Raw genomic sequence first — 15,578 nt, forward strand, 5'->3', positions numbered from 1 at the left:
AACTGATAGTATGTTTAATGATTTGGTAGTTGGTTTGAATGTAATGGTACTTCTTTTCACTTCTACGAATGTTTCTGGTAGTTGAACTAGTAAGATAAGTATAGAGATTGTTGAGCAAAGTAGCAAATTGAATTAGTAATCTCAAGAATAAGGATCTGTAGATGTTGTAGAGCTTGGAAGGATGAACACAAAACTGCATTTGTGTGGAAAAAATCAGGTGATGTCACAGTGACGGAGCAGAGCTTATCTAATAGTGTTTCATTAATGAAGTACTAACCTGTCCTTGCAAAGAGAACATTTCTTTCTATTTCTTACAAACACACCAGGGAAATAGAGAGAAGACAAACTGGAAGAGCACGACCACTCACCGACTCTCAGCCATGAGTCCATGACTATCCACAGACTGACACATGGACTGACAGACAAGTACTAATGCAAACATAGTTGTAAAGAAAGACAGTTGAGTTTGTTTACTAATAAAGTGGCCCAAAATTTGCAAAACTTTGACCAAGGACACTTCGAAATCTGCAATTTACCTCCATGGTAATTTCCCGTCTCTTTCATTGTAATTTCCCGTCGCAAGTCAGATGTTAAGTAATTGACACTAAAATACCTTCAGCACATTCTTTACACAGCTTCCACAAGCCTTGCACGAATTGAGTCCAAATCTGACACTTTTGTAATACTGCAAATAACAAGAAATATTATAGGTTAATTAAAATGCCACTGTAAGCACAAATAGGATATGATGGTCGCAGTGACTTCAATATAAGGATCACCCCAGATAGTTTCAGTTCATCGGAAATTGATAGCATAACTAAAAGAAGATCACCTAATATCGCCAAGAAATATTTGCAGAACGAGTCCCTCACAGATTAATAAGCTATATATAAGCATGGTCTGGCTTAGTTAAAATGCCACTGTAAGCACAAATAGGATATGATGGTCGCAGTAACCTCAATATAGGGATCACCCCAGATAGTTTCAGTTCACCGGAAATTGATACCATAACTAAAAGAAGATCACCTAATATTGCCAAGAAATATTTGCAGAACGAGTCCCTCACAGATTAATAAGCTATATATAAGCATGGTCTGGCTTAGTTGCTAATGGAACAGTACCAATTGTACTTCCGTAATAAAACTGACACTACTTAAAACCACCCAAACTTAGAAATGCATGTTTAATATTGAATAGATACGCATGTGAAAAGCATAGTTCCTTAAGAAGAGAGAGTGAAATGTTGAACAAGACTTTATACCCTTGGGTACCTCAAGACGCTTTCACAATTACAAATCGTAAACATGTCTCAGTCAAGAAATGAACCCTTCCCTATCTGACGGACTATGATGCAAAAGGAACACACATTGGAACCACGAGCCAATTTCTCAGTTATCACTGAACTCATCCAAGAAATAACATATAACTTCTTTTGAAAATATGACGGAAGATCTAACATCAGTACATGAGGATTAAGAGCAAGGAAGCAAAATTTTCATGCATAACTCATTATTCGAACACACCACACCTATCACGTAAAGGATGATATTTTACCTGTACAGCAGATCCCCACTAGGGACTAGTTTCTTCTGAATCCAATCTGGAACCAACTCTTCTAACAAATCAAGCTGCTCTTCAGCTTCTTCTGCATTAGATTCAATATCAATCAGTAACCATCTAAACCAATCAGTGTGGAAAAAATATCCAGCTAAAGTACAAAATAACATAGTGCATTAAGTAAAATTGTACAAAAGGAAATTTTACTTGTTTCCTCGATCAAGACATCTTCTGAGATAATCTTGTGCACAAGCTCCTGTTTCGTGATTGAGGAGTACTTGGCTGATTGGAAGATGTGGTATATCAGATTAAAGAGATCAGGCAAAGATGCGGTTCGACTCAATTTGCCGCCAATCATCTCCTCCTTATCCTTTAAATGTAAGAACTCCTGCATTAGGCATGATGTACGGCAAAGAAAGTGATTAAATAGTAAAAGGAAGCATGTCTTTCAGAACATTATTGAGTTAAACAGGGATCAACCAGCTTCCTGGATCCAGTATACAGCAACTTATACCATCCAATGATAATTGACTCTTCAGTATACATGCCTTCATAAGTTTTAGCGTTGTTTATAGTTCTAGTAAAAGGCATAAGAGACACTCACTCAAGTGAACTGATTATAATTTTCCTTTTTCTTAATTTTTTAATAAGTTATGACCTATTAGCGTTTCTTACTTCATAAGAACCACTAATCTTATGTAACCCATTCGTAACAGAACAAAGCAGGTTATAGAGCAAGTTAATAATAAAAAAGGCAAGAGACTCATACCGCCTGGATTAGGGGACAAGGAGGTCCTGTGACATCATCTACCATAAGAATCCTTTTTGCTGCTGCAGGTTTCAGAGAACTATCTCTGTAATGCTTAGACTCGTCAAGAATGGAGCCAGAAGCAATTTCATCCCCCTTCAATGGCGAGAGGAAGTTCAATGACTTCTTTGCAACGGAATGGCTTGAAATGTTAGACTGACAGATAACCTTTTCATCAGAGTCAGGCACTGTTCTTCTTTGTGGGGCAGACTGCGTCGGCGTCACTAACATCAGTTGATTTGGACCAGAAATAGACTTCATAGGAGAGCTTTCATACTCCTTCGAACTCAATAACGACATAGGGGTTGTGGTTTCAATGACTTGAGATAAGCCTTCCTTCTGTAGAGGGCCTTCACGATCTTGATTAATCACATCACCAGGCTCCAAAGGTGAAAAAGGGTACAGAGATGCTAAGAGCTTTGTCTTTTCAGTTTCTGGGACAATAATCTTCTCTGAGAATCGCCTTTTAAAAGTTGAAGACAAAAGTGACGAACTCGATGATGGCTCAAGCTCATTTGAACTTGGATGAGATTCTACGCGTGCTACCTCTGGCAACATGTATTGAGAAGTTGAGCGACTTTGGCTCATTAGAACTGGTAATGTGGCCTCTGGGATGTCGCAACCCTATAATCAAATACACACTTGTTAATTGCATATCAAAGGATAGAACATTTTCTAAGTAGTACAAGATATTCCTCCAGCTGATACACATTCAAGCAAGCTAGTAAAATATGATGTACCACATGCAAGATGTTGAGGAAGACACCCATTCCGCTGACCACAAGTCAACTACAACAGATGATATTAGATCTACTGTCTAGCATACCCTTGAATTACGTAACTTAATTGATAAAAATGATTGACTAAATTGATACCGTAACCCGATAAGTGCAGTAATTTTCCTAAATTATTTTGAATGTGTTCTTTTTCGCAAAAATTTTAACTTGACAGAACAATGACAGTACCTCGGGATGGTTTCTAAAGAACTTTAACAGCCTTTGGTGGAACATTTGACACAAGATCGCATATGGAGATTGGTCAGGATCAGCTTCAACAACATCCAATAGTAATGTTATTTTCATGTCTTGCTTCATACACAGGGTTCTCTCATCATGAACAAGAATCTTATCGACCTGAACAGCTTCAGGAAGTATGTATTTTATCTGTGCAAGATGGTTGTATGACAACTTCCTGCAATAACAAAAAAGTTCATTTATCAGTTCTAAATAAAAGAAAATGTTGACAAATTTGAAACTAGCTAAGCACCTCCTTCTTCCCTTACTGAGGATAAGTTAAATATTGCCGAAGGAGTAAGTAAGCTAAAAAAGTAGACAAGAGAGCTGCTCTTAGCCTTCTAAGTATAATCTTGATTCGTTAGACTAAAAATTGAACTCACTGCACATTAAAGACAAAGTGGGAACTGAAAAAGTAACCACCAAAATTTGCATTACCTTTTGGTAAATACTTCTACCTGAGTGCAGATATTCTGAAAAGTTGGCATCTTCTTACAAAGACCGAGCAACCTCACAGAACTTCCTATACGGTCAAAAAACTCAGCTAAAATCTTGTATCTGGTACATGAGAAAAAAGAAGTGATTATTAGCATAAGGTTCTAGATGATCTCTAATAGAACATGAAGCGGGTGACTTTTGTTGAGGTACCCACTTGTCAGGGAGGATTCCTGCTACATCTTCAGCCTCGTTAGCTTCGCCTGCTACGTTTTCGTGTACTACATCTTCAGGAAGGTCGTCTGCTGCATCTTCATCTAAAGGTAAGGCTACTTCTTTATTTTTCTTTGGAGTAGGAACAGCAAGGTTACTTGAAGAATGGCTGCTCTCAACAATTTCTGCACTTTGGACCGTAACACTTTTTGATTTCATATCGAGGGAATCCTTTGTGGCTTCCTCACATCTTTTATCTTCCATTCTTCAATATAGTCTGGAATGAACACAAAGGTTAGCATTTCATTCTACAGGTTTCCAAAGAACTTGGATACATACACAGATGATCTTGAAATGCTTCCACATGGAAACATACACAGATGATCTTGAAATACTTCAACATGGATACAGGGTAAGATTATAACATCAAACAAAAACTTTCCTACATGTACTCAGTCCACCCATCATCAATGTCACACCCAAGTATCCGGTAGGGTTTAAGTGGTGAAATTGAAAATAAAGAACAACTTAAGTGTGTTGAAATGGAAATCTAATCTAGCACTTACAAAATTTCACGTTTTTACCAGTAAGAAACTTCACCAATTAATGAATTTCAGGTTATATAAGGTGTTGGAAACAGGTAACAGTTTTTGACTGAATTAGGGTTTTAAGGATTACAAATATTGGGAAAGTATCTACAGTCCTATAAAATGTGACAATAATAACAGCCAAGAAATGTAAGCCAATCGCTCAACTTACAAGCATACAGGATAACAATACTTGAATCAGATTACCACAAATAATAAAAGAAATTTACGAAGGGGAGGAATGTAAAAAGAAACACCCAAAATTGTGTGTTAAAAGAAGATCTAAACATCAAAAACACAGAAAAACTTACAATTGACAGGAAGATTTTCAGTTTCTACGAAAGAGATTGAGATGTTAAACGAACACACAGAGGATACCTTTACCAGTTAGAAAATGAGAAACCCTAGATTTCAAGAGAGAGTAGTAATGAAAAAAGATCCGTTGCGAGTGAGGGGAAATGGGTATTTATCGGAGACGGGAAGATAACTAAACTACCCTTAGTCGTACCACTAATTACTTTCCGTACCTAGCCATACCACAAAGTTGCTTTAAATACCTCTGGTGTCTCTGATTTTTGAAATTATGGGTCTCATATGCCATGCCAGTGACTAAATACAACCCGTATATAAACGTTAATTGCAACCTCACTTCAAAATTCAAATATTTGTCGACCATTTGTATGTGGGTAGATAAATACACCGTCATCTTTCCTATTTTTCTTTACCGAATGTTTATTTCTGCAACCGAATCTTCATTAGGGTTTAATATATTTTTAGACTCTAAATAGAACTCGTAAATTCATTAAAAAAGAATTAAAAAAAATAGCAACATCTTATAATCTGGAATCCCATCTTCAATTAGGATAATTTTTAGATTTAACGGATGAGGATAATGAGCTTTAATTTGAAGATGCATACAAAATAAAACAAAAACAAAAAAAACCAAAGATTTTTTAATGTTGAAGGAAGCGATTTAACTAAGAACTCATTAATATTCTAAATAAAAAAGTCTCAGTAACTTGTAAAGGAAATAGTGGAGCTAAAACTGATTCCATTAAAAAGTCATTAAAAAGAATAGAAGGAAAGAGGCTAAAAATTAAATATGTGATTTAGAGAATTAAATAGGGAGAACTGTTAGTTTATGTTTAATGGATATGGAATAAAAACAAGTCAAAGTATTGATGCATTGCCAATCATGTAGTCATGTGGGTTGGGTTAATAGCGTATAGAAGGAGTTGACAGTAGAAGAAAAAAATAATTGATAAAGAACATGGAAGACGAGGAGGTGGTATGTACCCACGTAAAAATGGTTAAAAAGATATTCGAATTTTTGATAAAGGTTATGTTTAACATATGTGTGGGTTGTATTTAATCACTGCCTATGTGATTCATGTGGTATTTTTCTAAATTTCAAAATATAATCATTTTTTTATTTTTTATTTTTGGAAAGAAAGATAGTTCTCCTAACATGAAATTAGGAGGTTGAGAAACCATTTCTGAGTTACATTACACTTTTTTTTTCTTTTTTTGAAAAAGAAGGATATTGGACAGGGAAAAAATATTACAACATATACACAGGATTAAGAAAATGCTTTTGTTTTGAGCCCACAAAAACGAAAAGACATAACCTATTACAGAGAAGCTATAGTGTCCTATTGAAACAAGATTTGATTGACAGAGTAATCCTTGAGTATTTCTTTCGGAGAACTCCAAAAGCAAATATTCTATTTCACCAACATCTTAATATCCTCCAAAGACTTTGATTCTTCCCCCATAAACCCTGTTGTTCCTCTCCTTCCAAATCTCCCAGAAAATGGCATATGGAATTAACTGCCAGATAATGGCTTTTCTCATCCACTGCCCAATTAAAGTTTCTACTAACGTGTTAACAAAATAATTCTGTAAAACAACAAATCCACATTTACAATCATTTACATGTGAAAATTTAGACCAGTGCATAGTTGTAGCCAATCCTTTTTTTTTCCGAAAAGAGGATGAAACCTACTACCATAGATTGATAATTTTGATTCCCAATAACTGGGAATCATTAGCAGTCACAAGATTAATATAGTTTTGAATATATAAACAGTGAAATATAGTTGTTAGACTTTCATTCGTCCAATTATTTTGAATGGCATTACGATTACACAAAATCGCTATATTTGCAGCCTTTCTCATGTTGTAACTAAAATATAAAATAAAAGCAGCAGCTTTAAAGTTAATATATGTGTTTATCCTAGCTTCAAAGTCTTCACTAATGTTATAACGTTGTTCTCTTTCCCTTGCGTATCTTCCCATCAGCAACATTAGAGTAGGTTCTAAATCACTTTAAAATGTGATATTGTAGCCACTTCATTCAGTTGCCCACCAGAAGGTAACTTCAGCTCCCTTTTCTTCTAATTCTTCCCTTCCACATAAAATCCTCTTGCCTCAATGGTTTTCCCTTAAAAATCCATCAAAGTTAAAATCCTTGATTCCCTGTAGCCAATCCATTAATTGCAAAAAATGACACAGAAAATAAAAGAACGGAAAAACCAAGCTGGTGTTTCACCAACGTGAGCAGAAGAACCGAATATGACATCTGAGTAGTTGGCCTTTGTCGGGCTGGCATACAACGCGACGCTCCTAAACAGAGTTAGGATTACTGTGATAGGTGATGAAGATGGTGGGGTATCAAGGATTTTATGATGGGGGTTTATCTTTCAAAACTTGATAAAGGTCGGTGGGATTCATGCTCTTAATTATTCTAAAATAAAAAATAAAAAACAATCGTTTTTATGCATAGATAGGTCTTTTCTTCCATGGATTTGCTTTCATTTTCTGTTAATCATTATTTGTTTCAATCTTATTAATAGTTCATATTTGGTAATTGATCTTCAATTGGTTCCTTGGTCTTGCCTGAACTTGTGTGTTGATTTGTTTCTTATATCTTGAGACGTGGCATCTGTGATTTAACCCGTTGATCTAAAATCTGTGATGTTGAATTGTTAACTTATCCTTTTCTTAGGAGGATTTTTGTCAAAATTCCAATGCGTTTTCATTGGAATTGAGTGATAGAAATGACGTAGAACATTAGGATGGTTTTGATATCGTCGTTCTAGTCTCTGGTCCGGAACTGGTAATAGTTTTGGTTTCTATTTTTACAAGTTTAGATATTCTTAACAATTTTAAGAAAAAAAGTAAATAAAATATTTTAAAAAAAAAAAGATTAAAAGAAAAAGAAAAAAATTAAGGAAAGGATGAAACAAATTTGATTATCCGGGCAAGAATTTTCCATAAGGATATCAAATGGGATTCAGCTGTCGGGTACTCAAGAACAGGAACCCCAAGGTCTGCATCTATGAATTTGATTGAGTTATTGCCAGCACGAACATCATCATCATCAGCTACAACTGCAGATTTTCCATTTCTTCTCTTCCCAGCATCAATAACGTGAACATCAACCTACGACAATAAAATACTCAAGTTCAACAGGGATTTGAAGAAACACTCATTCAAGTAAAATCTCTGATCAAAAACTTACAGATGTTCCAGTATCCGCACGAGCAGATTCGAAACGAGCAGGGACTTTGACAGTTCGCCTGAGTCTTAAGTTATACGAAGAAAGACGTGCACCCTGATTCTTCTGTAACAAATATTTTCAAACAGCCATTGATTTACACACACAAAAAAAAGAGAAGATAAAAATACTTCGTACCAAGTTGGGTGCTCCAGTTCCCCGCTTTGACTAAGGTATCCTTTGAGGAGATGAACTACCATCATACATATTGTTGTGAGGTATGATTATGATTAAAGTTTTTCTATGGATTCAAGACTAGAAAAATATATATATCTATATAAGTGAGGAACCCTAACCCTAAGTCTGGAAGATCAATACATAAGACATGGTGGATACTTATCCTCTACAGATAGTCAAATCAATTGCGATTTTTACTGAAGACCTAAATTTCAAATGAGATCGGTGGAGAAAAAAGTGATAATACTAGGGACTGACGGCCTGTGACCACGACTAGGCACGGTCAAGGTTCGGGACCCTAATTCGGGTTGACTATTCAATTATATCACACGTTTTCCAGTGGACTGCACAACCCAGCACTTCTCGAGTATGAATAGGCGGGCATCACCAAACAAGGTCTATCAGTCGAGAAATTATGATCGATCTTTTATGAATATGGATGATCGTTCACTTCGACCGAAGGAATAAAAGAAATAAGTAATATGAATAATAGAAGGATTGTCATTCAAAAATCCCGATTCAATATTTATGAAGCAAAGTTGCTCGAATGATCAAAGTAACATCTACTACGTAAATAAAAAAGATGTTCAACTACTCAGGAAGATTGCAAGTAAGACTAATCATCAGATTCGTCGTCTTCACGTAATCATCTTCCATGGAACTTCTTCAATCTCCTCTTCAGAGTCATCTTCAGAATTTTTATCAGAAACTTCTTCCAAGCGGCCTTCAGGATCATCATAAACTGTATCTAAATAGTCGTCTTCTTCACATTTGGCTCGGAAATCATCTTTAGCCAATCTCAGCCCTCATGCCAGGTGGACATGGCTTAACTTTACGCTCGATAGGTTTCCAAACAAATTCATATTCATCTGCATCCGAATCAGAAGCAACGCCATCAACATGGGATTTAACTTCATCTTCTGCTGCTAGCCTTGCTTGCTGAACTCGACGCCGTTTCCGTTGATAAGCTGTGAGCGTTTCATCTTCATCCCTTTTCCTCTGAGATATTTCATCACGCCTATGTTTTGCTTCTGCATCCACTAAGTTCAAGAAATCAAAGATTTTAGCACGAACCAATCCTAGATGTTCAAGAGGCATGTCGTGTATCAACTTTCTCGCCTCGTTGAAAGGTCGATCCACTTTTGCATGAACATTTGAAAAATATCCCATCTTTGGTTTGGTGTTTCTGGAGCATTTGTTTGTGGATTCGAGGAACCAGGAGCCGCCATTATCTGTTACGAAAAACGTTGAGTCAAAACACGTCTGTAACAACATGCGTTAATATGGTAATAGTTCGATCCTTACATGTTTACAATTTCACTAGCAATTGGTGATTTCAAAAAACTTTCTTGTTTCTTCAACTGTGAAAATGAGCAAAGTTCATAATTCTTAATTCAAAAATCAAAATTTGATTAAAAAAAACGTGAATAACTCACGTAAATAAAACAAATAATTAACGTTAGCAACTCATGTAAATCGAGAAAAAAAATTACGTAAACAAGTCACGGAAATAAAAAAAAACTTTTCTCTCTCGGGCGAGTGTCCACCTTTGAAATGAGAGTTTATAAGTATGAAAGCATTCAAGAAAATGCTAAAGTAAGGCAAAATTAGCTATTAAGATCATGTAGTTGGCACCTATCCTGACAACGACAAAAAACAAAAAAGTTACTAATATGTGGAGATTACCGAAGTGTAAGAGCACATGTACAGAGAAGTAAATTGGTGCTTACAAGTTACGGTGGAACCTATTGGGCAATGTATTATTATTACACTTACTCTAGGGTAAATGTTATAAACGGTAAGAAGAAAGACATATGACACTGAGAAAGTTTGCCGCTATAAAAGATTTTCCGATAAAGGATCTATGTAACTTACTTGGGAATGAACTATTTTTGAAACATGCGGGCAACATCTGAGGCATCCACAACAGTTGTTGCAATCTTCACTATGTCAGCACCAGCAGATTGTATTCTTGACACAAGATCGCTTATTTCCTCAATTGAATGAGTGGCATGATAGTTATGAGAAGAAACAATAATTTTAGACTTTCCACACATTTTCTCATCTAACGAACTAATAAACTCATGCGCAACCTTCAAGACAAAAAGTATCAACCATTATATTGTAATTTAGTAAGCCAGAATAACATCACAATGGCCAGAGAAAATATTGCTACCAACCTGAAGCTCAACATCAATATAATCAGCTCCCAGTTCCATGGCAACTTTAAGTGCCTCGAGCCTAATGCTATCATGACCTTCATAATCACCACCTTCCAATTTGGGTCTTCGTAACACAAAACAATTATATCAATTACTAAAATATTTTTCTTTTTTAGCTAAATCATCAAATTTATTTCCGATGAATAATAGAAACAGATTCACAAAAGTTGGAATTAAAAGAAAAAACTAGCCAAAAAAATTACAGAAGCGAACCCAAATAGCTCAACAAAAAGTACACAAATTGAAAAGTAATATTGATGTTTCTAGTTTAGAACAAATTGTAAATGAATATATTTCTGATTCACACGATTGGGAACCCAAGTCTACAGAAATTCTGAGCACGATTAACTTTGTGTCAGCAGTGGGTATTTTATGGAATTGTGCTAATCAAGGTCTATCAGTTTTGCAGCCTAAAGGGTTTGGTAGATGTAGTGATACTAGTATTAATGTGAAAGTGAACGTGGCGCTGTATTCAGATGGTGAAAGAAATGATAAACAAAATGCTAGTACTACTACTATTATTACGGGTAGAGGAAATGTGTATATAGATAGCACTGTGACTAGCAGATGTTCGTTTAACTCAATATTTGAGTGTTGTGCAGGAAATTCCCATGTTTGAATCTTGTTGTGGTCATAATAAGGATACTCAGTTCCATAGGTATATACATCACGATATTTCGGTATCAAATAAGCTAGATAATGCCACTATACCATTAAGTTTGGGTACTACATATAAACAGTAAACAAATGAAAGAAAATGGTGTCATTGATTTGGAAAATATGGATACATTTTCCCAGAATGAGTATAATTACTAAACAATCAACAATGCATTGTCACTGAATTAAAAGGAAAAAATAAAAGAATATGTAGTGCCTGTAGGTGAAAAGAGTTAGCATAGTACATGAAAAAGAGGGGGTCTAACAACCACACCCGATATTTCGCTTAAAAATCTGTATGGACTAACTCCAATATACATTCAAGAGAATCAACTAGACAGTCAGACTCAATCTTAAGAAAAGTATATCAAAGAGTTATATCTCAATTTCTCAATTCAATATACAATCAAACAAATAGGAATTTGAGAGCCTGACTAAATATAAGAAATAACTTGGATGACATTAAAAACCAATATCCAAGTGTCAATCAATTTATATCATAACCAAAGGTTAGATTATCCAATTGATTGAACTTACGCACAACCAGTGATATTTCAATTATATAAACAAATATAATACGGAAAAGAAATAACACAGACACCAGAAATGTTGTTAACGAGGAAACCGCAAATGCAGAAAAACCTCGGGACCTAGTCCATATTTGAACACCACATTGTATTAAGCCGCTATAGACACTAGCCTTCTCCAAGTGAACTTCGGACTGGAATGTAGTTGAGCCCTAACCAGTCTCACACTAATCAAGGTACAGTTGTGTTCCTTACGCCTCTTGAACCATGCTGGATTATGTGCACTTGATTCCCTTAGCTGATCTCACCCACAACTAAGAGTTGCTACGACCCAAAGTCGAAGAATTGATAAACAAATATATATCACAAAGAAAAGTCTATTGAATAGATAAATCTGTGTCCCACAGATATACATACGATTTTTGTTCCGTCTTTTGATAAATCAAGGTGAACATGAACCAATTGATAAACCAGACTATATTCCCGAAGACCAACCTAGTATTATAAATCACCTCACAATAATCTTAATCGATTAACGAAACAAGATATTGTGGAATCACAAACGATGAGACGAAGATGTTTGTGACTACTTTTCAATATTGCCTATCGGAGAATAAATATCGAGCAAATATTAAGAAAGATAATACTCAATCACAGTATAAAACAACAAGATCAGAACACGCAACTACAGAGAAAATAGTTGGGATTGGCTTCACAATCCCAATAAATCTTCAAGTCGTTAACCTACAGGGTTTTGGAAAAACCTAAGGTTAAAGGAGAATCGACTCTAGTCGCAACTAGTATCACACATGAGGTGTGGGGATTAGGTTTCCCAGTTGCTAGAGTTCTTTTTTATATAGTCTTGAAATCAGGGTTGCAATCAATGTTACCTTGGCAACAAAGTATTCAATATTCACCGTTAGATGAAAACCTGATTAGATTCAAGCTAATATCTTTCAACCGTTAGATCGAACTTAGATTGTTATACATAAATGAAATATACCATCATTCAGATAAAGGTGACCGTACCTAAACTTGTACACTTAGTTGGTTCAACAATAGTTAACCAATGGTTATCCATATGAGCACTTTCATATCAACCTTATTCATCTTCATCACAACTAGTTAAAATGACTCAAATGAAACTAGTTAGAGGGTTGTTCAATTGTTTATATTCTCATAGAAGTAAACAAGACACAATTGAAGCAAAATCGATTTTGATTCACTCGAATCATTTCATGAACATTATAGCCACGGTTTGCAAAAGATTGCATTCCTTATTATATAAATGTATTAGTTCATGAACAAACCGATTTTAAAACATAACCTACTTAAGTATACAAACGGGTACGCATACCTAAGTAGCCGGACCGAGTTTGGTTATGCCAGTACGCGTATGGGTGCGCATACCATATTACACTTCCAAACTCCAGCAGAAATTCAAGGAACTTAAAATTCCGCCAGTAAGCATACGGGTACGCATACTTAGTTCCCGGACTTCCAACAACCAACCAGTACGCGTACGGGTACACATACCATGGTTCCCGATTTTGGACTTTACACAAATGTGAATACACGCTATGTTTATATCCAATCATGGTTACATGTTCTAAATCCTCATTTCAATCATTGAAACATTCTTGGAAGACGAAAATAGCTGTCTCACACAAATTATTAGCTTCAAAGCAATTTTCAAGTGATCGAATGGTCAATACGAAACATTTCGAGTCTACATCAAATGACTGTCTCACACAAATCATGTAATATATTACAGGGAGATTTTAACATGATTATATTTTGACTTTCGTCAAGAATAAAAGATGTATTTGGTTAAAGAGAAAGCTTACCAACACATATTTCGATAAATAGATAACCGAGATAAACTCGGCTCGAAATATCAAATGTGTATGAAGTCTATATAGCAATGCGACTTTTGTCTCAAATAGGAGATATAATAGATAGACTTTTGAGTGATATATGAGTTCAAGTCTCCACATACATTTTGTTGATGAATTTCCGCAATTTCCCTTGAGTAGTTCTTCGTCTTCATTCGATGAACGCCTTGAAGTCTAAAGCTCAACTACACTTATTATCCTAATCCGAGACTTAGCTATAAGTAGAATAGAAATCAAGACTTATAGTTTTGGCAACTAAACTTGACAAATAAGCTTGAGATAGCAATGCTTGCGAGTTCGCCCGAGTAGTGCTCTAACAATCTCCCCCTTTGTCTATTTTAGTGACAAAACTATCAATACATATGGATTACAAAATAAATAAACTTTGTAGCTTCTCATCCAAATGCTTGATCTCCTTGGTTCTTCAACATTACTTGAAATCTTCGTCACTTCCAAGTACTCCAATGATTCTAAATGTGTTCAACTGAGCATCATAGTATTATTACACAACATCAAAGTTCAGTTGTATCACAAATTTGACAACAATACTATGGTGATATGTATCACTCCCCCTTATTCAATACTTCATCTCCCATGAAAACCACTCCCCCTTACATAATGATCCGTAAATCTTATGTATTTGTAGTGTGAACTACACATTAATGCTCCCCCTTTTCGTAAATATAAATTGGCAAAGGTACGAAAACTAGTGGGATCCTAATGAAATTTCCATAGAGATACTTCAATACCAAAAGAGAACCACATATCAACTTTGTTTAGATGCAATCATATAGCCGAAACTAAATGCATTCATCAAGGAGTTTATAAAGATACAAGATAACCCCTATAATATTCCAAAGCCGCACTCCCCACGAAGATTTGGAAATTAAGCACAAGTTCAATCAAGAACTCTCCCCCATAAAATGTCATCCCCAAAGGAACAACAAGAGCGACCTTACTTTCACAAGAAAAGAAGGATTTATTTGACATTAACAAATCACATGAAACATGAATTTGTATCCAAAATACTCAATTAAATTAACCACAAAAGAACCCATGATTAATTTAATGGGAAATGGTCAACATAAGAAAACTTACGGAGCCGCACAGTATTTACACAAAGATGTGGATCATGACAACCAATACTGCGGAATATTCAAAGATTCATTTAGTTTTCATCAATATTTGCATAGAGACATATAATAGACTTAATCTTTCTAAACAAAAATTCATCCTATCTTCCATCAATATTTGCATAATGACATAATAGGCTTAACTTTTGTTTGTCAAAAGTTCATTCAATCTTTTATCAATATTTGCACAATGACATATGAAAGACTTAACTTTTGACCACGTATGGGACAATCATAGTTTACGGACGCAAACACACATATCCCATAACAAGTTGCAATGTATAAAACCATAAAGATTAATACTGCAAAATCATCTTCCAAATAAACTTTAGAATTTAAATAAATAATTATGAAAACATTGCAAGATGAAAATCGTTGGAAATAGATATGTGTACTCACAATAATTGTTATTCCAAACCCCAGTTATCCTCTTAGAACACAAGAATAAATTCTCATAAGAAGTTTCCTAGACATTAATACCTTTGAAAAATTCTTTATCGTCCCCGAACTCCTTGTCATCAACAACCATTGGAACATAGGGTTCATGAAGATAAAATTCAATCTAAACGAACCTTCTTGACTGATGTCGAATCAGTGCCTTCTGAATTTCAAGAGTCCTAAACACAAAAGCCTTTATTTGCTACATCTCCTTTCTTATTTCCTTCAACTCTTCAAGAACAACAGTAAACTTCTGAAGATTTGAAGGAACGGCCCTTGGTTTTCTCACATTCCACCTTTTTCTTTTCAAATTTGAGGGTAAGGGAGATACCAATTATTATTTTTCCTTCATGATTG

The 15,578-nt window shown here is 35.2% G+C and overlaps 1 protein-coding gene across 1 annotated transcript; it reads right to left on the bottom strand.

Moving 5' to 3' along the window:
• Positions 1–243: 243 nt before the first annotated feature.
• LOC113303456 (CDT1-like protein a, chloroplastic) lies at positions 244–5,042 on the bottom strand. The gene is made up of 8 exons (XM_026552493.1): positions 4,925–5,042; positions 4,031–4,303; positions 3,817–3,936; positions 3,331–3,556; positions 2,327–2,989; positions 1,765–1,945; positions 1,555–1,645; positions 244–685 (listed from the first exon to the last, which is right to left on the bottom strand). The coding sequence occupies exons 2-8, from the start codon at positions 4,288–4,290 to the stop codon at positions 628–630; spliced, it is 1,599 nt and encodes a 532-aa protein (XP_026408278.1). The 5' UTR covers positions 4,291–4,303; positions 4,925–5,042; the 3' UTR covers positions 244–627.
• Positions 5,043–15,578: the final 10,536 nt, after the last annotated feature.

The sequence above is a fragment of the Papaver somniferum genome, chromosome 8 (assembly GCF_003573695.1).
Source record: "Papaver somniferum cultivar HN1 chromosome 8, ASM357369v1, whole genome shotgun sequence".
In the NCBI taxonomy this organism is placed as follows: domain Eukaryota; kingdom Viridiplantae; phylum Streptophyta; class Magnoliopsida; order Ranunculales; family Papaveraceae; genus Papaver; species Papaver somniferum.